This window comes from Centrocercus urophasianus, unplaced genomic scaffold, assembly GCF_019232065.1.
Source record: "Centrocercus urophasianus isolate 14NV4802_14NV808 unplaced genomic scaffold, USGS_Curo_1.0 seq_11, whole genome shotgun sequence".
NCBI classification, from domain to species: domain Eukaryota; kingdom Metazoa; phylum Chordata; class Aves; order Galliformes; family Phasianidae; genus Centrocercus; species Centrocercus urophasianus.
Window position 1 is genome coordinate 70175397 of NW_024884253.1, and position 20731 is coordinate 70196127.

At 42.2% G+C, this 20731-nt stretch overlaps 1 protein-coding gene across 34 annotated transcripts in view; it reads left to right on the forward strand.

The window, feature by feature from the left end:
* The window catches only part of FBXL7 (F-box and leucine rich repeat protein 7), a 312912-nt gene that overhangs the window by 124952 nt on the left and 167229 nt on the right, over nt 1–20731 (forward strand). For 28 of the 34 annotated variants that reach the window (XM_042834860.1, XM_042834852.1, XM_042834876.1 and 25 more), the window contains one exon: nt 9167–9246. In XM_042834860.1, coding sequence (XP_042690794.1) covers nt 9167–9246 — 80 coding nt within the window. Of the gene's footprint in view, nt 1–9166; nt 9247–9320; nt 9535–20731 lie in introns of those variants that run through there. The other 6 variants (XR_006171501.1, XR_006171499.1, XR_006171500.1 and 3 more) reach the window with 1 other exon arrangement.

The window sequence follows — 20731 nt, forward strand, 5'->3', positions numbered from 1 at the left end:
GAGGCCACCAGTGCCTGCTTGAGTCTGGTTCCTGGCCTTCATTTTCTCTCTCCAAGTCTGCTGATTGGAAGCTGTTCAAATATTTACAGTTAACTTATATATTTAACATTGCATAAATATTTAACATTATTGTTCTCACAGCTGAGAGTACTTTCACAGGAGTTCTCAATTGTATTCTTAGGTAATTATCAACTAACTTATTTTACATACCTTCAGTTGATTAATTGTAAATAACTACCAAAGAGTATGAAATGAAAAGATTTTCCCCTCAATTAAAGAAAATTTAAATGCATTTGGAAACCTCTGTAGGATTTGAGGTAAGCTTTTCCTATGATGGGAATGTTTGAGGGGGTCATCTCATGCAGCTACTCCACTGTGTATGTTCACAGTGAATTACATAGACTGTTTGTAAATTTCTAGTCTGATGTTCCAATTGCTTTTATAGGTGCAGCTTAGGTTGAATTTTTCTACGGTATTATTCCCTCCCAATGCTATGTGTCCTTTCATGCTTCTTAAGTAGGAAAATAGTAATCAATCCACAAAGGTCCAACTCAGCATATCTATAATCTGTATGTTTAGAAATTGTATTTCACCCCCATTTTGGTTTTGGCTGACTGTAAGCACCTTGGTTTGTAAAGGCCTAAGTGTCAGGCCAACTCCTGTGGTAGGGTCCCTGTCTAGAATCGAGTAATTGTACCTTCTTTGCGTGACTGCTATGAGCAACTTTGGAGATATTCTTAGAACAGACCTACCTGGAGAGGGCCTACTAAAGCAACAGTGGCTGCTGTTCTGTCTGTGCTAAGCAGGAAAGGGGGGCAAGATAGCGACTACAACATTTCTCCTCTTGAGAAGTGAAAAACTCAGATTCAAATCTTGCCTTGGTCTGACAAGTAATTTGTCAATTGCTTTATTAGTCAGGTGTGCTGCAGAGTTAAACTTCAATCATCTTTGGTCATGTCTGCAACAAAGAACACCGAATAACCTGAGCTGCAGGGCAAGAGGTAGGCATGATTGCCTGCGAATGAGGTGGACATTCACTTGAGTGAATGGAGTTGTGTTCAACTTCATGTTCCTGGAACCACTTTGTACTTTTCCTAGTATTCCATCTCTGCTGTTCTGCTCTTGTTTAGGCATTGCTTTCAGGAGCGACCTGCAGTGTGGTTCCCAAGGAGACGCTCAGCCATCTGCTTCTAATGTCAAGTCATCTGAGCAGCAGAGAGCAAACAACTTGACCTCTTCCTCCCACTCCCTCTTCATTCATTGCTTTCATGAGTACTCCTTTTATCAGGTAGTTTTAAATGACATCAACTCAGTGTCTGACTTTTAAGCAGCTTCTGACTTAAAGGCTGAGTTTGGATTCCATTGTCAGATCTGTAACTTTTGCAGTGTGCTGTAAAAGGAGCCTTAACATCTGAGTTAGATTTTGGATCCCTCCCTGGTAGCCAGGCACCCACAAGTTAAGGACTGTGATGTTCAACTCTGTGGCCTTTACATCATTTTCAGTTTCACCCTTTGTATCTGTTGCAGTAAAGTCTTGCAGGTAGTTCTTGTATTCTGGCTTATCCTGTGGGAACATGAACATGCAGGTAAGCAGAGGATGATTTGAGGTTTGAGACAGCAATGCTTCAAGAGTACAGAATTCTACTTGGTAATTTAAACTTTGCCTTCATAATGATCTATTGCTCTGACATTTCTTAGAGACTTATTTCTTCTTCTTCTTTTCATGGAAGAGAAACGCAGTACAGTCAGAAGAACTAGATACATCCATTACTGAAATCACCTTCAAACCTGGGATACAAGTTGCAATGCAGTTGTGCAGTGCCTCTTCATTCTCCTGTGTCTTCTGCTGTGCGGTGTGCCACTGCAGGCTCATGGGAGGGCTTAGCAGAGCCAACAGCCTTCACATTTAAATTCCACAATGATTATACTGGCTTTACTTTGGAAGTTTATGACTGGTTCCTTTCCTTTCCCAGTGTACCTTTGTTATGTTCTTCTTGCCCAGCACCACATTCTGGCATCTCTAAGGATGCATGCACCAATGATAATCATGCACAAAATATTTCACACAGCTATATTGTAAAGTGACTGGGTAGTATGCATGTCAGAATGCAGCTGACAAGTATAAGCTTTCACCTATTTGTCTGCGCAAGGTTATGGGATAAGCCAGATGTGACTAATGATATTAGTTACCTCGTTAAAGGTAATTGAAGGAGAATCTGGAATTTCAGTGTTAAAGATCTAAAAAAAATATAGTTTTTATAATAGCAATTGGAACAGCAAGTAAATTTCAAATTAAAAAGTAAGAATGTTGCTGAAAGGCTATCTGCATGCGGAACGATTTGGTTGAGTTTCTTTACTGGCTAACCAATCCACCGCTGCAGGGCTTGGAAATGAAGCCAGGGGAACGACTCCTCCAGACTTTTAACATTGTTGTTAACTACCTTGGAGCGCTGGGTTCAAGATGTGTCTGCAGCTCCAGAACCCACCCGTGTTGACTCTCAGGATGGCAGACACAGACCTGCAGCCACCTGAACCAGGGGCGGTTGTGGGCTCTTCTCTGCTGGTGAGGGCTGCAGCCCCCGTATGCAACATGCCTGTGCACAGGCTTTTGCTGTGCAAAGTGAAATCTGCCATGCAAAGATTGTATCAGGCTGCTAAGTCTTGTATTCCTTAAGTGTGCTCACTGATGAGACACAAATAGCCTCCGAGCTAGTTGCGTGGTATGAGTGCAATAGTTATGGTGGTCAGATTTCTGTTGAAAGTACCGTGTAAAAGAGCCGAGAAATGTGAAACAGATGAAAAAGTTGTAAAACAGAGATGAGGAATAATGGCTGATCTCTTGATAACTTCAGAAATTGTCAGTGCCATGAAGTGAATGTGTTATTCTATGGCTGTAGAAGAAAGCATAAATGCGAAACAGGTTTTCTATTTTTTTCTGTGTTCAGTTGGTAAGAATTTGACCAGGCTCTGTCCATTTCATGTTACACTGACCTGCTGTTTTCTCTCATTTTGGGAAATGATTGAGACATTTTGTGTAATGCCTTTTGCAATACAAAGCATACATCTAGTTTAGCGCCTTGTTGGGTCATTGTGTCCCTCGTGGCAATGTGGTAGCTGCTTTGCACTGAAGCAGGTAAGTTTCCTGCTTTGCCCACATCTCATTCCCTCTGCCCTTGGCTCAGCATGCTTTCTGAAGCACTCCCTCTCATGGGAAGACCTCCTTCTACTCTGCAGCATGTCAGAGATCAGCCTGTCTCTCTCTCCTCCTAAGGGCAGGCAGAATGGCTCCATTACTAAGGGGGTGATGGGAATGGAGGACTTCAACCTCCCTGTATTACTCCTCTTTGGAGCCATGGGAAAGAAAGAAATCTCTACAATCTTCAGGGATTTACGGGGGAGCTCTAGGTCTCAAATATTTCCTTGTGCAGGCAAGGAGAGAGCATGCAGATAAAATGTGTGATGGTAAAACCCACATTTCCCTCTGTTAATAGCACTTATTCCTAGCATTGTAATCTTCCCTTTGCCATTTTACCATCTTCCTATCGTGCCCCTGCCAGCTGTGAACCACACAGGCAACCTATTTCAGAAGCTGAGCTTTGGCATTTCATTGAGTGTTTGCCACAGCTGGAATTGGAACTTCTGCCAGCATTTCATTGGCTCGATTACTGTTGCAAAATGACTGGAGCCACATTAGGTCAAATGATCTAATCCAGTTATTAGGGTGCTATATTCAGTTTTGAGAGAACCAAGACCAGTTATCACAAAATATATTGTAATGGGGACTTCTGAATTGCTTATAGGTGGCTCAATAGTATCCAAACCAACGAAAGAAGTTGCCATGAGGGACATCTTAAAGTGGGGAGATCATCGCTCAAAAGATAATTAAAATCATTAGCAAAATGCGGTTTTGAAAGTACATTGCTTTCAGTAGTGCTTTTTCCTAGCTCTGTTTGCTTGCACTGTAAGGTGTAAAGAGAAATAAATATCCTAAAACAAAGGTCCATCTGCATCTTCATAAGAACTAACTGATGTGAAAAAAATAGTAACCTCAGCTCTAAGGTTTTTTTTTTTTTTGTGTGTGTGTGTGTGTGTGTGTGTTGTTTAAAGCCCTACATAAATCAGGAGGAGGCCCACAAAGGGAAGACTGTTTGGTTTCAGGGACTGGTCTTGATTTTCTGCTAAGGATAATCAAGATCAGGAATCCATCTCTAATTAAAGGCAAACAAAAAATATGCAAGATTTTCACATACATTCTTTTCATACTCATAGTTTAACGTGTTATGTATACTGTACTCTTTTCCTTTAATTCAGCTCTCAAATTATGTGCAGACAGCTTCAGCTGCAGGGAAAGGTGGGAGTATGTAGGATATCTAGAATTTAACTGTTTCACTCCTACTACTAAAGGACCTGTTTCTTTATCAGAGGTATTCAGTAGAAATGTGGATTCTATTTTCTACAGAAAATCTCAGTGGTTCTGTGCGATTTTGGTTTTGTTGGCTATTTGTTTTGGTTTGGGTTTTTTTTTTTTTTTAATTTGTTTTTAATGAGTAGATCCTAGTGAAAATGTTGGTCTAACTTTGAAGAAAGATATGCTCGTAGTTTCTATAAATACAGTGCTTTTTCCTTGTCTGCTCCTGTTGTAGTTTGGGTTCTTTTTTTCCATGAAATATCATTCAAGTGAGTGAAATTTAAGCAGGATGTGGGTTTTGTCACTTTGATGATGATGTAGTATCCCAAGTTTTTCATTAAGAAATTAATATTGGCAGATTGGGTATTGCAGTAAACTGAACAAGCCTGAGCATGCGGTAGGACCACATTATTTTGCGTGCTGGTGTTCGAGTTCTCCTCTCTCCCTGCACAGTGCAATCTGGGGTTGATTTACAAAAATTCTTAGATTTCTCGCAGCAGCACCCCATAAGTTGAACTATTCCTCATGCTTTTGGCTCCCGTTCTGAGAGACATTGCTGACACTTCCATCACTGAGTCAGTATAGCCCAATCAGTCAATGTCTGATGTCTAGTTTTTAATAGAGGAAAAGGTTTCTGATGATAGATGTGGTTGCATTTAATTCTGTAGCAGTAAGATAGATGAACAATAAAGTTTGGCTGAGATAGTTCCACTCTGAGATCCTCTTCACCTAACACCCAGAGAACACTTACTTGCACAGCTTGACTTGGTCTGCTAAATGTGCTTTCCATGACTGAAGTTCTGTGTGTTGAACTGGATGCTGAGAGCCAGCACAGCCTTCATGAGGCCAGTTGTCCAGAGTGCTTTAAATCTTAAGCTCTGAGGAGAGGCATGACTCGGGGTAATTCCCAGTCAAGCTAAAGATTCAACATCTCCAGCAAAGCAGCTTCCTAGAAAACAAACAAAAAACATTAGGAACAATTTTCTCAAGCAAAAGAGTGAATGTCCTCCTCCTTCCCTGTATGAGAATCATTTTTTTGATAATAGCGTGTTATTTCCTTGGGCCATTGATGCACTAATAGAGGCATTCTGCAAATCATTTAAATTGATGTGGGTATTTGGGCGTACGTATATTTAACAAGTTTGTTTAAAAAAAGAAAAAGGGCTGTTCACTTGGTGAGTCAGCAGTGCATCCTTGGCTCTGCTTTTGTTCTTCTGCTCAGACAGACTCCACCATTTGCTCCTCTGAAAAAAGCGCACAGTAAGAGAAGGCTGAAAATGGAGAACTGGCAGCTAGAACAATAGTAATTCATAAGCACAGCACTGCAGAAGGGAGTTTGTAAGATAGAATAAATTGCTCATTCTTCCTGAAATGCCATGGAATTGTACCTCCTCCATGACGAGAACAAGTGCCCTTTGCTTTTTATCTGTCCCCAGCCCTGCAACACCACAGCACGCACCTCCTGGTGCTCAGGTTCACTGAGTTACTGCCACTCACGGCACTGCCCGCATTCTGTGCTGCCAGCCCATGGCCAACCCCATGGTTGGGGGTCGACCTTCCTGCAGAGCAGCTCCTGCACTGCCCCAGCTTCAGGGGGGACCTCATGGGTACCTTGGCATGTGTGGGTGTGCTCACCTGTGAGTCTAAAGATGGCCAGAAACAAACCAACAGGTTTCAGCAGTAAGGAATTAAATTGGTGAGCAGCTAGAATTGAGATCCTCAAAGAGTTTTGCTTCTCTAACTTGACTCTGAGGAAAAATAAAAAGCTTTTAATTAATAACTTGTTACAGTTTTTCATGTTAAGACCCATTAACACACCATGCTTGTTTCTGTCTTCTATGCCAAAGGACCCTCACTGTCCTAGTGCTTTGTGCCAGGACTGGGTTTGGGTACACAAGCCCTCCATGAACAACCCCCAGCTATCTGATGTGAGGGACACAGCTTGTCTGCCCACAGCGCTCCCAGGGCTCCTTACTGCTAGTTCCTTCATTTGGCCAATTTGCTCGGGTAACTGTGATCATGGTTTAGCTTTGAGTATGCAATCAGTCAAAAGCTGCCAGCCATTTCCATATAAGAAAGAAGCAGTTGTGTATGAGCTCTGTACTCATGAGGGCTGGCAAACTTGGTGTTCTGGACACAAGCATGCACAGGATGTGCATTATCCTGTACAGTGCATCTGCATTCTCTGACCTTCCTTTCACTGAAGTGTAAGAAGGAAAGAAAAAAGTTGTTGCACTTTCGAACACTGTAAAGTTTCAGTCTTTGTGGATAAAGTAAAGAAAAAATAAAAGTGAAATGCATGCAATTTTGAGTCATCTGCTAACTGACTATAAATCTACAACAGCCAATTTATCACTTCCACCAGGACTGCAGCAATTTAAGCAGGCAAGGGAGTGCAGCTGCCTGTGCCTGTTGCAGAGCCTGTAGACAAGTCAAGAGCTGAATGTAAATCAACAATGTCAGGCTGCTGTATAAGTTCAGAGCCCAGGCTTGGAGACGAGAGACCCTGTGTGAGCAAGGTCCTTTGTGGGAAGGTGTTCACTTGGGTGCTTAGGAGAAACCTCACTGCTCTCTATAACTATCTGAAAGGACGTGGTAGCAAGACAGAGTTTGGTATCTTCTGCCAGGTAACCAGTGACAGGACAAGAGGTAATGGCTTGAAGGTGTGTGTGTGGGGGGTAGTTCATGTTGGATATTAGGAAAAATTTATTCTCAGAAAGAGTGGTGAGGCACTGGCACAGGCTGTCCAGGGAGGTGGTGGAATCATCATTCCTGGAGGTGTTCAAGAACTGTGTGGATATGCACTGAGGGAGATGGTTAGTGGGCATGGTGGGGATAGGTTCATGATATGATGATCTTAGGGGTCGTATTCATCTTAAATGATTCTATGGTTCTAGCTGCTGTGCTTTGGGACACTTAAAGACTAAGAGCACTGGGAAGGATGAGGAGGACTCTTAACGTTTCTCACAAGGAAGGACTAAATGAAGTGGAGTTGTTTCATCTCAGAAGTGAGAAGAGTGAGGGGAAGGCTCAGGTACATGATCGCTTACATGTCTGCAGTGAATGTAGCAAGGTGAAGCAAGGAAGGTTCAAGTCTGATATTTGGAAAAACTCTCCTGAGAAGTGTGTGGACAAGTGTATGTATAATGCAATGGAATTGCCTAAAATCAATACATCTATTTCAACAAACAGTCCCACTGTGATTTGTTAACTGGGCAACGTTGTTTTATGTGAAATTCTAAATTTTAGAAGAATTTTGTATTTTATCTAAAGACACAAAGTTACAAATTTTTAACATCTTCAAAAAGGCTTGGAGCAGACAGCTTCAAGAAGTAGGTCTCTATATGCAGGGCATGACAGTCCCGAGACAGCTTGTGAGATCAGTCTCTTTGCCCCCACCAACCTGTCTGAACTTACAGAGAGCACTTGGCATACAAGTCTGAACATTTGTAGTCCCTTGTGCTTTTCTAATTGTTTCAATTCAGACGTGCTTTTTTTTTTTAAGGCAAAAGAGCACACATACATTGAATTAATAAGGATGTAGTAATAAAGCTGAATCGCACTGCTCCAATACACATGGGCTATGAGTGTGCAAGGTTAGGAGTCCTGGGGTGCTTGGAGAGAACTGATTTACAAAACTGCAGGGGCCTCGCTGTAGGCTGATAACTCAGGGTGCCAGGTCAGTGGTGAGATATCTTCTTTAAGTGTTAGCCAAAATTTGTTGGCAGGCAGCAGAGAAGTGGATAGAGGATTCGAAGGTCAGATGTTGTTCCAAGTTTGTCACAAGAATGCATTAGGGAACAACAATATGGGGGTGGACAGAGCTGAGACACCAGATTTAAGCAGGAGACTGGTGCCTGATACCACTGTCTTTGCAGACGGGAGTGTGGATAAAAGGACATGAAACTACGATGCTGTTTTTCTTCAGGCTTCTGAAATAATGAAATAACTGTAGGGCTGCCCATAAAATATCACTGCTAATGCAGCTGTGTTCAGTACAGAAAACATGATGGCATACTTCAGTAGTTTTGAGGTGTGTCTGCTGAATGTCACATACATTCCTGTCGGAATCTACTTAAAAGCAGGACAGATATTAACAGCCTGAACAGAAGGACATAAATACTGTAAAAGCTCTGCATAATCAGGCCAGAGGACCATCTCATCTTGTAGATTTTCTCTTCAGCGGCATGAATAAATATAGCTGCTCTTTAGTGAGACCATGCAAACATGATCACCTCCTCTGGTCTATTCCCCTTGTATTGCCCCACTGTAGGATGGCTCACAGATGTTAAAGGGTGCACTCCGTTCTGTTTTCTTCCTGTTTATGGACCTACTATCCACAACTTTGTGTGATCCTTTCTGAATCTGCCTATGCTATGTATTTCCACAATCTCCCATGGTAGAAACTTCCACAACTTTATATGAGCTGTAGTGAGATTTTTCATGAGAGGGACCCCTGAGCGTGGCTTTCTGATTTTCTTTCTAGAAAGTTTTTGTTCCTGAACCTCGGTCACTTCAAAATAACACCTTTGTAACGTGGAGCCAAGGGTGGTGTTTTCCCTCTGCCCCTTATTTGCACTTATTTATAGGCTTTCTGCTGGCTACTGATGGCTCTGCACAGAGGCAAAAGCATCATCTCGGCCTTTCATCCACTTTCTTCCATCTGGTGTATCTTAAGATGGTGTCCATGTTTCACCGTGTAGTAACAAAATTAGTCAAGATGTTAATGAAACCAATGCTCTCCCATCTCTGTGGCAGGAGAAGCTGCTGGTGGAGCTCCCCATGGCTCTCCCATGTCCTCCTTGCAGAAGGTTTTGAGCGCATTCTGCTGATAAAAGGTGAGTACAACTCATAACTTCCAGTGATTTCCAGGTAGTTCTTGAATGTTCACAGTTGATTTTTCTTCCCCTAGGGGTGGACTGACTCAGAAATGCACTCTGCAGCCATTCAGCCACACTGAATTTTCTATCATGGGAGAGAAAGAAATGGAAAAAGCCTTTCGCCTTGTTAACAGAGCAAATTGAATTTTCTGTGGTTGGCAATATTACATCTTCTTGGTGTCATTTTTACAATACCTTTCTGATTCTAACCATACAGTAAACTATGTCCAGAGGTGTGATTTCAAAGCTCACATCTGGAGCTTCTATGCATTTACTTTATTAAATTTGAGGGTGGTGATGGTAGCTCACTACGTACTACTGCTGCCAGAAAAAAGGTTCAATTTAGAAGTAAATATGAAAAGCTTCAACGTTTGTTTTCTGCAATAGAGGTTATTTGACTAATTGGAAGAGGTTTGTACGTGGGGTGGGGAGAGGCAGGCTCTTTCTGGGGGAGCACAGTGGAGGGGGGGACAATCATTGACAGCTATTTATAGGTTTCCAAGAAGCAGTTGTCAAGAAAAAAAGGTATTAGAATGGTTAGAAAAGTGATTTTTAAAAAAATCTTTATTCAGCATGAATTAAGATTTTAAATATTCATATATTTAAGCAGATATATATGGATTCTGAGAAGAATATCTGTTTGTTTTACGTTTACAGATATTCTTATGTACATTTAATCTACTTGTTGATAATTCTCTTTCTCTCAGCTTCCCTGCATGCCTGTCCCTGAACGGGGAGGGATCCTGTGCTAAGGGTGAATGCCTAGCTCCACCTATTTGCCTTTTTGTTTCACTCCATTTCTGCTTTTATTGCACAAATGGCCCTTCATCCCATGCTTCCTTAAAAGCTCAGATATTCAGAAGCAAACTTAATGCTTTCTTTAGCTCATGTTCCTACTGGACAAGTCCGCATAAGATGCAAAACATTAAAATTATTGGCATATAGAATGATTTTAATAGGATTATTTCGAAGAATCCCCTTTCTTCACTTCCTAAATTCTTCCAACTTATCAGCAGTGTCAGAGAAAAGAAGGCAGTGTGTGATATCTGTTGCACTTCTTATTTGCGGGCTCACTGTTTATTTTTATTTCTACTTGCTCACTCCTACTTTGTCGCTGAAATTGCAGAAACATCTGTCTCCCTTCATTGAGGAGAATCATTTATGAGTCCCAGATTTACCAACAGTATCAGTTACATCCAGCAAACCTCACTCTTGGTCTTATTAATTACTTTCCATCTGCTTTTCCCTCAGGCGTGTTGGTTAGCAGAAAAATGCTGACAATCAACAGTAATGGCTTCTTAAGTTAGTTAGTTATTAAGTCAAGCCTTTTGCAGATACAGTTTCAATAAATGCTTTTCTTTTTCTTTAGAAAGAATTGTACCTAGTTGAAAACAAAAATGTAATAATCCCAGAAACTGGGGTGGGGGTGGTGGGAATTTGCTTTTTAGCTGCAAGAAGCCCCACTTGTATTCTCAAATCATGTAAAGAACAGAGCTGCAGAAAGTGCTGTTGGAAGCAGTTACTGTGGGCAGAAGGAACTGGTCTTGCTAGGGTTGGGGGGTTGTGCTCATCTTTTTTGTTGTTGTTGTAGCGAACATTTATATTTTTATTTTCCCATGACTTTTCCCTCTGTTGGCTAGGTTGCTCCCTTGGTCTCCTACTGGGAAAGCAGCATTGAACTTGCAGTGCTGAAAAGATGATTAATGACAGGCAAAACTGTATACAACTTGCAGTTTATTTGGGGGGGTGAGGAGCATGCAGTGAAATGCCGCATTGGAGGATTCTGGGCAAATGGTGTGTGAAATTGTTGACAAATTGCCCTCATTAAGCACACTAAATGAATGCTTTCTTGAGGACATTGGCATGATATCACCATGTACAACATAACTTCTACTTGAAATTGCACGTGGTGCTATTCTTATCTTTTAATTTCTTGTAACAGCTCTAAGTTGTGATAAAGCCAACAATGTAGCTGTCTTCACTGCTCACTACGTGAGATGTGAAGGAAAATTGCTGAGGGAAACTTCCATGAGTGATTCTGAATTATTCATTAATTTATTCATTATAATGAGCCATTCTGAATCGGCTCACCAGAGTTCGTAAGTGCCAAGAGATGGATTTAAAAATGCCTTAATTTCCTCAGCCTTTAACTTGATTGCCATCAGTGAAGGGGCAGTTAGAGGACAGCAGTCAGAGAAGCCACAGTTATACAGAATGCATCTTTGGGTGCTGGTTAGCCTTGCTAACAGTAGCAATCATTCAAGAACAAAATGTCATAAAAATGGTGTTTGATGATGCAGTACATTTCATGGCATTCAGGTAAAGCCAGCATGATTTTCCCTACCATGTTGAATTTTGGTTATCAGACTAGGCGTCCCCACTACTGTGTCACTCTCCTTGCTCATCTTTGGGCACAAGCAGTGCCTGGACCTGTCTGTCTTATGCTTGCACTTCTTCCAAGCACATGTGTGAGGCTTGGAGTTGGAGCTAGCATTTGGCTTCGGTGCTGGGCTGCTGGCAGCAGCCCTTGGCACACATTCTTACAGCCATCACCTGCATTTTCCTGGCCTAGCTGGCTCAGGCAACCCGTGCCCCACAAGGTGCATGAGCAGCAGCAGAGGTGTGCTGGGTGGGGACACATGGGATGGGGGAAACTGCCAGGGACAGGGCTGCAGCCTGATCTTTGAAGGCATGGAGTAGCCTAGCTGTGGGGCAGGGAGGGTTTCCTGCTAAGGGATCCAGTGTGACAGTGAATGACCATGGCCTCTCTATTGCAGCATGCAGCTTTCATCACTGAGGCACTGGTAGAGGAGAGCAGCTCCTCCTCTTTACTCCCCAGCAGGCCACAGTGTGAAGACTATGGGAGCAGAACAGGCATGGATATGTCCCATCTGTTGTGGTGTGCAAAAGGACATTGCCTATGCCATACCGTGCCATCACGAGTTCTGTCTGGGCTGCATCTTGCACTGGGACAGGCAGAAAGAGAGCTGCCTGCTCTGCAGGAGGGTCATGACTGTCATTCAGGTTGCTGTGTGGAATGGTGATGTTGACCTGGGCTTTACAATCTGCCTCCCAGCACCATCAGTACCTCCCTGCTTCCTGGCAGGCACTGCTTCTATGCCATTCCTACTGCCCTTTCTGCTGTTGCCAGATGAGCAGGAGCCCGAGGAGACAAAGTAGGAGCTTATGGCGACTAGTCTCCTGCCTGAGGCCGGGGCATCCCATGTCTGGGACACAGTGGTGGTCAGCAGTGGCAGTGGAGAATCTCATCCTGAATGCCCTGTGTGACACTGAGCTGGACAGGAAGGCCCTGATCCAGCAGCTTTGGCCTGCAATGGGTGACAGAATGCAGATGCTCAGCCAGGGACTCATTGACACCACTGTGTGCCAGTGGGGTGAAGAGGGCTACTGTCAGCCAGGCCAATAGGGTGTCCATGTGTCTGGCTGCCCTTGGCTTAAAGCCTTCCCATGAGTGATTCTCACCTCAAGGCCCATTATGAACACTGTCCTTTAGAAGAACAAAGAAAAGAAGCAGATTTTAGAAGCATTTCTAAATATAACCTTCTAGTGACATTGGTCATTAGAATGGGTATATTTGGACTGGACGCTGGGTTTTAAGATGTTGTTCAAAACACACACAAGAAACACATTCATCCTGAGACTCTTTCAAAATGCAATCTGACAGTTTTAGATGACATTTAATGACTGAATCTTCAAAAATAATTTTAAAAGAATCATGCAGATTTTGGATACAGAATGACACTAAAAGTATGTGTCAATTTGGGAATTGTGCCTGCTAAACAGATGTACTGTGGTCTGCAGAGATTTCTAGGGAAAAAAAAAAAGCAAGAAGTGGACAAATGTGAAGCATTCAGTCTTTATGTGCAAATAAAAATGAGTGATTGTGGGTCAGAGTCCGATGTGCTTACTCAGATTTAATACTATTCTCTCCATGCAAAGACTTATTCAGTGGCAGTTCTGACAGAATTTGAATAAGATGTTATTCAGTGTTAAAAGCATCAAAACTGGTTCTGAAAAACAAAAATATGTGAAATGTTCTTGAACTGCCAGTAAGGAAACCCTGATCCAACAAATGCTGAGCATCTTCTTATTCCATTGTCTTCTCCCCGTGCACAGGAACTCAGCTTACTTTAGACAGCTTACCAGAAGTATGCTGACATAGGATCAGGCAGTACCTAAACAACACCCTGCTTTCTCTTTCAGAAGAATCGTTTGGTTATATCTCAATTTCATGAGCTTTTATCAGGCTTTCGTTTCCTACTGTCACATACTGGGTTATTTGGTTTATTTTCTTGCTTGGGAGTAAGAGTGGAAGCATTTTGCTCACTGCCACAAAGTGTGCACTCCAGTTTCCAACATGGAGAGAAATCTCAGATGAGCTCCATCGCCCTGGTAAACTGCTTTCCTGAATCCCATGTCTCCCCTAATATAAAAATGTACATAGTCTGTGCCCGTGGTGTGCTGACGCTGAAGCTGGATGGGAGGTGTATGTGGGATTTGGACTTGACTTCACTAGGAAGGAACTCAAACCATCTAAGCTACTCTTGCAAACTGTATATAACATGTCCTCATTGATCACCATCCTTTCTGTCCAGGATCGTCTGGAGTCACCTCCCTACTGGTGAGTAGTGATAACAAATATAGAGATTATCAGTGCCTGTGATGTTCCTATTCTCTGACTGATGGCTCAGTCCCAAGTGATTGCTGTTGGAGTAGACCTTTTTTAGCTACTAATGCCTTGATGATCCACTGCTTCTACTGCGACATCCACTTTAATTGCAGCATAGACTTGAGTTTTGGGACTGGCTCTTGTAATGTGTATCTTAATGTCTTGCAGTGTTGCAACCAGAGGGAAAAAGCTGAAGTTCACAGTTTCTGCCTTAGGTTGAGACTCTGGCTCATGATTCTCTAGCAAAAGGCTGTGGCAATTTAAGATCCCACTGTTGTTCACCTGTTTGTGGCATCTATCTATCACCCCTGAAGCTGGGGCGAAGAGGATTGTGATTAGGTGTTCATCATTCAAATATGCTGACACAAACCTGCTTACTAAGATTGTTAATGGTTTAAGTGGCACCTGGCACCTTGAATGAGGGGCAACACTCAGATGTCAAGCCCTGCTAAAAACAGTGCAGTGTCTTCTTACACAGGAGAACACACAACTTGGGCTGGTGAAAACCCAGTACTTTCAGAGCAAGATCTACTAGAAGAAATCCATTCAAGGCTTTTAAACTGTTCATGGCTGTTTTTAATATGAAATTGGCAGTTAGAAGATGTCAGCTTTGATAATGAAATGTTTAAACTTATGCCATTAATTTGGATATTCCTTTAAGAAATATAATACCAGATTTTGACATAGCAAGAAAAGATAACAGAGTGGAAAAAACATCTAAAGAGAAAATAACCAGGGCCTTAGCAATAGACAACAATTCTATATAGAATCCAAGGTTTTATGTCAGACACTCCTATAGCGATTGCTACCGCTCTCTGCTTGGACTGTTTCATCTCATTCCCAGGGGAAAGAGATGAGTTAGGAACCTGATTTCAGCGGTCTGCCCGCTGATATGAAGACCTGCTCTTCATTTCATTCCATCGTATACTGAAGAAAGGACCTACCTTTGTCTGGCACACTCTTTGCACTATGTTCAGGTATCTCTTTCAATCTGGCTTTGTGGTAATAAATGAACAGACTTCTCCTGGGGCAAAGTGAGAGGCAAATTGTGCAGCAAAAGGCAGCATCTCACAAAACAGAAGTATCAATGAAAATCAAATTGAAAAAGGAACGCTTCGACTGTCGGCTCACTTCCTGATAAGGTCCCTGTAATAGTTCTCCTAACAGTCAAGGACATGTGCAAGTGATTTAACATCTGTGAGCAAAAATATTCAGAACAATAGATCTGAATGATAGAAAAGAAGCAATGACACTACATTTCCTAGAAGCAATTGACTGATTTTAATTAAGCCAGAAATTAGCCTGCTAGCTGATGGCTCATAAAACGTCTGGAAAAATCAGCTGCAGGCTAATTGTGCTGGCTTTACATGTGGACACTGTCCTCATGGTGAATTTTTAAATTAATCATGGACACATGGGATAAGGCAGGCTGCCTGTGGGGGATGAAAGCGGGGAGGGGCAGGGGGCCTTCTGCTGAACCTGGTTGTTCTGTGTGCTGCAGCCACGCTGCTGGGACATTTGCCACAGACAGAAAAACTGCTCCGCACTGACTTGAAAAACCTCCTAGCAGAACCCAGAGATTAGGCTGTCCTGCTGTGCAAGAGGAAGCATGCATGCTTTTCATAGGTTTGAACAGTTCCATCACATCGGGACAGTTGCCATCATTATGCTCTGTGAACACCTGGTGTTTGTGCATTAGCTTTGTTTCAACAGGTTGATGCTGATGGTTGCCCACAGTTGCACTTTTCCTGCACAAGTAGTCCAGGTCACAGTACTGAAAGAACTTCTTGGTAATGCTTCTTCATGCAGCCACTTTCCAAGAGTATCATCTGTTAATAACAAAGTTCTGGTTCTTGCCAGAATATTGTAGGATGTGGTGCCAGAATGACGGCAGCACTGCTGCCAGTACAGATGCCATTCATTGCCTTTGCCTTCAAGAGAAGGTGAATAGCTTGCTTTCAGTGGGCACAGGCTGCCTTGACAGCCCAGCAACCGAGATATCTGCCAGAGCTAAGGGAAGACCTAAAAGCATCAAAGAGCCAAGAGTGACACAAGTTACGTGAGCCAGCAGTGTGCAGTTGCAGCCCAGAAGACCAACAGTATCCTGGGTTGCATCAGAAGAGGGGTGGCCAGCAGGGAGAGGGAGAGGATTGTACCCCTCTGCTCTGCTCTCATGGGGACCAAACTGCAGCACTGCTTCCAGGCCTGGGGCCCACAGCACAAGAAAGACAGGGAGCTGTTGGAGTGGGTCCAGAAGAGAGCCACGAAAATAGTCAGAGGTCTGAAGCACCTCTCCTATGAAGACAGACTGAGGGAGCTGGGCTTGTTCAACCTGGAGAAAGCTCTGAGATGTCCTCACTGTGGTTGTCCAGGATTTAAATGAGGAGTGAGACAAACTCTTTACACAATTTGATACTGATAGGACAAAGGGAGAATTGTTTTAAACTAAAATAGGGGGAATTTAGCTTAGATATTAGGAAATTCTTCACTTGGAGGGTAGTTAGGTCCTGGCACAGGTCACCCAGAGAAGTTGTGGGTGCCCCATCCCTTGAGGTGCTCAAGTTCAGGTTGGATGGGGCCCTGGGCAGCCTGATCCAGTGGATGGCAGCTCTGCCCATGGCATGGGGTTGGAACTAGATGGGCTTTAAGGCCGATTCGAACTTAAGCCACATATGAAAGATGTTTTTTCACCTGGTAAGCCCCAGGCAGAGCTATCAGTGAATTTTTTATTGAAAACCAGGGACATCATATCTGAGTATGAAGGAAGTCTAGGCTTTGTGTGCAGAAATGCATTGCTAAGGAAAAAAAGAAGCATTTGGACTGCAGGTTGCACAGCTCAGATACAATAGTTCACAAAGCTCTGAAATAGAATAAAACTTTCTGGAAGAAACTTGGTGAAACACTCTTTTGTGTCGCTAACTTGTGCTGCCTCTCTTTATGTAAGGAATAAAGAACTGGGTGGGAGCCCTTTAGGGCTGAACTATTCAAGAGCCACTGCCTGTGAATTCTGTTAGGATGTTTTGCATTAACATCACTCTGAGGCAGAATAATGGAACTGGAGCAGTGGAGAGAAAAGTTGCTTAGGGGAGCACTGATAAAGTCTGAATGTACAGAGAAATTAGCAGGAATTAATGCTGAGGAAAAAAAATCTGTGGAAGTGCAAAAGGTTGCTGGTTGCCACCTTGGAAGGGAAGGCACCAGAGGAAGAAAGCAGGAGGAGATGACTAGCAGGGCTGAAGAAAATTTGTTGAGTCTCTGGGATAAACTGAGCCCGAGATGTGCCAGATGAGAAGAGCAGGCTGTGAAATGAGGCATTGGTGTGCACGTGGTGTGGCAGGCACTGTTTTTACCAGAGGTGGACCAACATCAGAGCAGAAGGAACAGTGCTTACAGAGATAGTTAGAAACAGTTGGTCTATTCAACTCCTCTTCAGGGAGAGTTCAGTATCCACTATGCAAAGCTTGGACACAAAGACTGTTTTTACAGAGGGGAAACCTGGCCAAATGGTGTGCTGAATGGTGTGCTGCAGCAGGGTTCCTAAGAACAAAGACAGTGTAGACATCTCCGTGGCAGTCGGAAAATCTTCTGTTGCCATCACTTTTTCATTTAGTCCAACTAACAGCAGTCAGTTTAGCAGAACAGAAGTTTCCAGCCCTAGAAATGTTTGCTAGAGATGTCATTGAGATGAGGCAATGTATCTCCACGAGTTCATTCTTTGCTCCGTTCTTGGAGCCCACACCAGCCAACTCTGTGTTTTAGACCAAACAAAAAAAAACACCCATTAAAATTGCAAGGTCAGACATAAGCTATGAAATGCCAGAATTAATTTTGCTGGTATATCCCTACTTTGTCTGCATTGTGCTTATGCATTATAATGCCATAATTTACATAATCGCAAACTGCTTCTGGGAAATGAAGTGGTTTTGCAGTGCTGGCTGTGGGCCCTGGCCTTGTTTGCTGTGGAAGGTGTACTGTGGACAAGGCAGGGGAATTTGGGATGGTGGTTCTGGAGTTGCACACAGTCTTCATTCTTGTCTTGTCGAACACTTCAGACTTAAGAGCTTGACTTTGCAAGCTCACTATTCTTTTCAACAGATTTTATGTGTAATGTAGAACATGTTCCAACACAGTCTGAGGTTTATTTATTGCTTTTGTTGTTAGAAGAAGGAAAAAAATTGGTCCAAGTGAGAATTTTCTCCTATAAAACTGAAAAATCAGCAAAAAATGTCTTACGATCTCGGCTTGGTTGAAATCTTGTTGAGATTTAAATTAACTGAATTTCTGAAAGGAGCTTCAAATAAAATTGGGTTGTTGTTTGATAGAACTGCCTGTGCTTCATCTGTTCTGCAATTCTGTCGGCACCAATCCTAAGACAAATTTGTTCAAGTCCAAAGTGTCCTAGAACATGAGCACCACCTAGATTTAGAGCATTTTAACCAAATCTATCAAAGTCACTGTGGAGTTAGAGCCTTTCCTTAGCTGGAGCAGCCTGACCCCATGGGAAGATACAGCGTGAGAGTTCAGAGAAGCAGAACAGAGTCTACCAGAAGTTCTACTTCTCCAAATACAACCTGAGCTATCCTTAGGTCCTGCAGACTCTTAGCCATGTAGCTCAATTGATGCATCATTATGGTAAGGCTGCTTATGAGAAGAATGATGTACTCCCAGGTCATATGGCAATGCGGCTTCAACTCTTATCTGTAATGATAACGATAAGCTAGACATTTCTTTCCTGTGGGAGGTAGGTAATATTCATGGATCATTTTGCAGTCAATAAAACAATATGCTTTTGATAATTGCTTTAAGTTGCCAGTAACTTGTTAGTCAAATTTCTTTTGGATTCTTTTTCACTTTAGAGTGCCCAAAAGCAGTCAACACATGTTATTATGGAGTGTTCAAAAAAATATATGTAGCCATATGAACATGCTGATGTAAAAGTAGAATTAATTAGAAAAATATTATTTGGCTTCTTCTTTTCTTAAAAAAAAAAAATTAAAAATTATTCATTGTCTTATTTAAATGTGAAGTCTGAAAATAAATGCTTAAAGTTTCTCAGGTGTGAAAAATCAGAGTTTTGTATGCCAAATAGGAAAATAGTCTTAGTTTTGTTGCTGGGATTTGATGGTTTGGGATACAAATGCCTTTTCAACTGAAATTCAGCATAAAGACAGTTGGAAGTAGCTGGAAGTATTTCATTTTTTTTTTTAATTTCAGAAAGGAAAACTTAGACTTAAACTGAAGGAGGAAAGAAAAAAAAATCCAACAACCCACAACTGTGGCAAAAATCCCAGAGCAAAATAGTTAGTCTTGGAATTGCTGTGATGATGCCTTATGGAAATAGTACAGTTGCTTTCAAATTTCGTTATTTTTCCTTTATTCGTAGCCCTTTGTTTGGCTACTGCTTCCAAAATTGCTGTGGTTTTATTCATGGAAGAGAAACATGGTGCATCATGAGACATGTAATGCAGCACAAAGGGAGGCCCACGTTGAACAGAGATGTAATAAAAATGCTCCCAAGAAGGACTCTAGCAGCACATCCAAACATAAACATTTCAGCCTACAGTTTTCTTGTCCTTCCTCAGCCCTAATAGTGTTTAAGTTCTTGCACTGGGATTGGAAACAAGTCTAAGAAGAATGCACTGCTGTCTTTACATGAAGAAGGAGAACGGCAATATAGGAAGGCACATGTCATATGATAAATCCTTCTCACTCTTCTAAGAACATTTGTTGATAGTTCTCTATCTCCTCCCATCTCAGGTGGGCATATACTGCTCATCTTAAGAGACAAACTATGATGTTACTTTAGTCCTAACAGAAAATACTTTATATCCTCTTGATGTTGAAAACGTGGCAGAACTGACATGCTTTCAGATCCTTTGCATCATTTTGAAGGCTAAGGTACCTTAAAGGTTTGTTATGAAATGAGTTTAATTAAGGAATTATATCATGTAGCTCTAGGAGCTAACCTCGGTCACAGCCAAGAGACATTGATCAGTGTTTGTGTACAAATATGTTTGTAGTTCAAGCCGAATGGTCTCCATATAAGCTGCTTACAAATAAGGTACCGATCAACTAGAAGATGACGATTAAATAAAAATGAAAAAAAAATGACACCACGCACACACAAAAAGCCCACAACCACCCAAGAAAAGGACTACTACATTACTTCACCAAGAATAGAAACAATGGAATGCTCTTCTCTGAAAATACCTTCTTAGGCATGAAAGTGGTGTTGAGCCCCAAACCATACGCCTATGCATAACAGGCCTCCCACTTTCCCACAGTGAATCCCTCAGTGAATTCTACAATAAACTGAGTGCTTGACACATGATGAGTGGCCCAAGCTGAGACTTGCACATCCTCTTTGCACCAGCTTTTTCCACCTTCTCCGTTCAAGTTGACACTTTTGGAGCTTATAAAACTCCAAGACTGACTGTCCTAGATGCCTTGCATAAAAGGGTCACTCATTCTCAGCAGTATCATCTGTGACAAATGCAGTTTTATGTCTTTGTACCAAAATGAGTTCTATATTGTACTGCTTCTCCATGTGTTCTCCTTTTCATTTTCCTCTCAAAGGAGTTTAACGCAGCAGGAATACTCATTTTTTTTTATCTGAAAGCTGCTCCTAAACCAAGATTTTCAAAATCATCCAAGATGTTCTTTCCTGTCTATTTTTTCCTTCTTCCCTTCTTCCCTCCCTCCCTCCTTCCTTTCTTCCTTCCCGCCTCTCTTTTCCTCCTCCCTTCCCTTCCC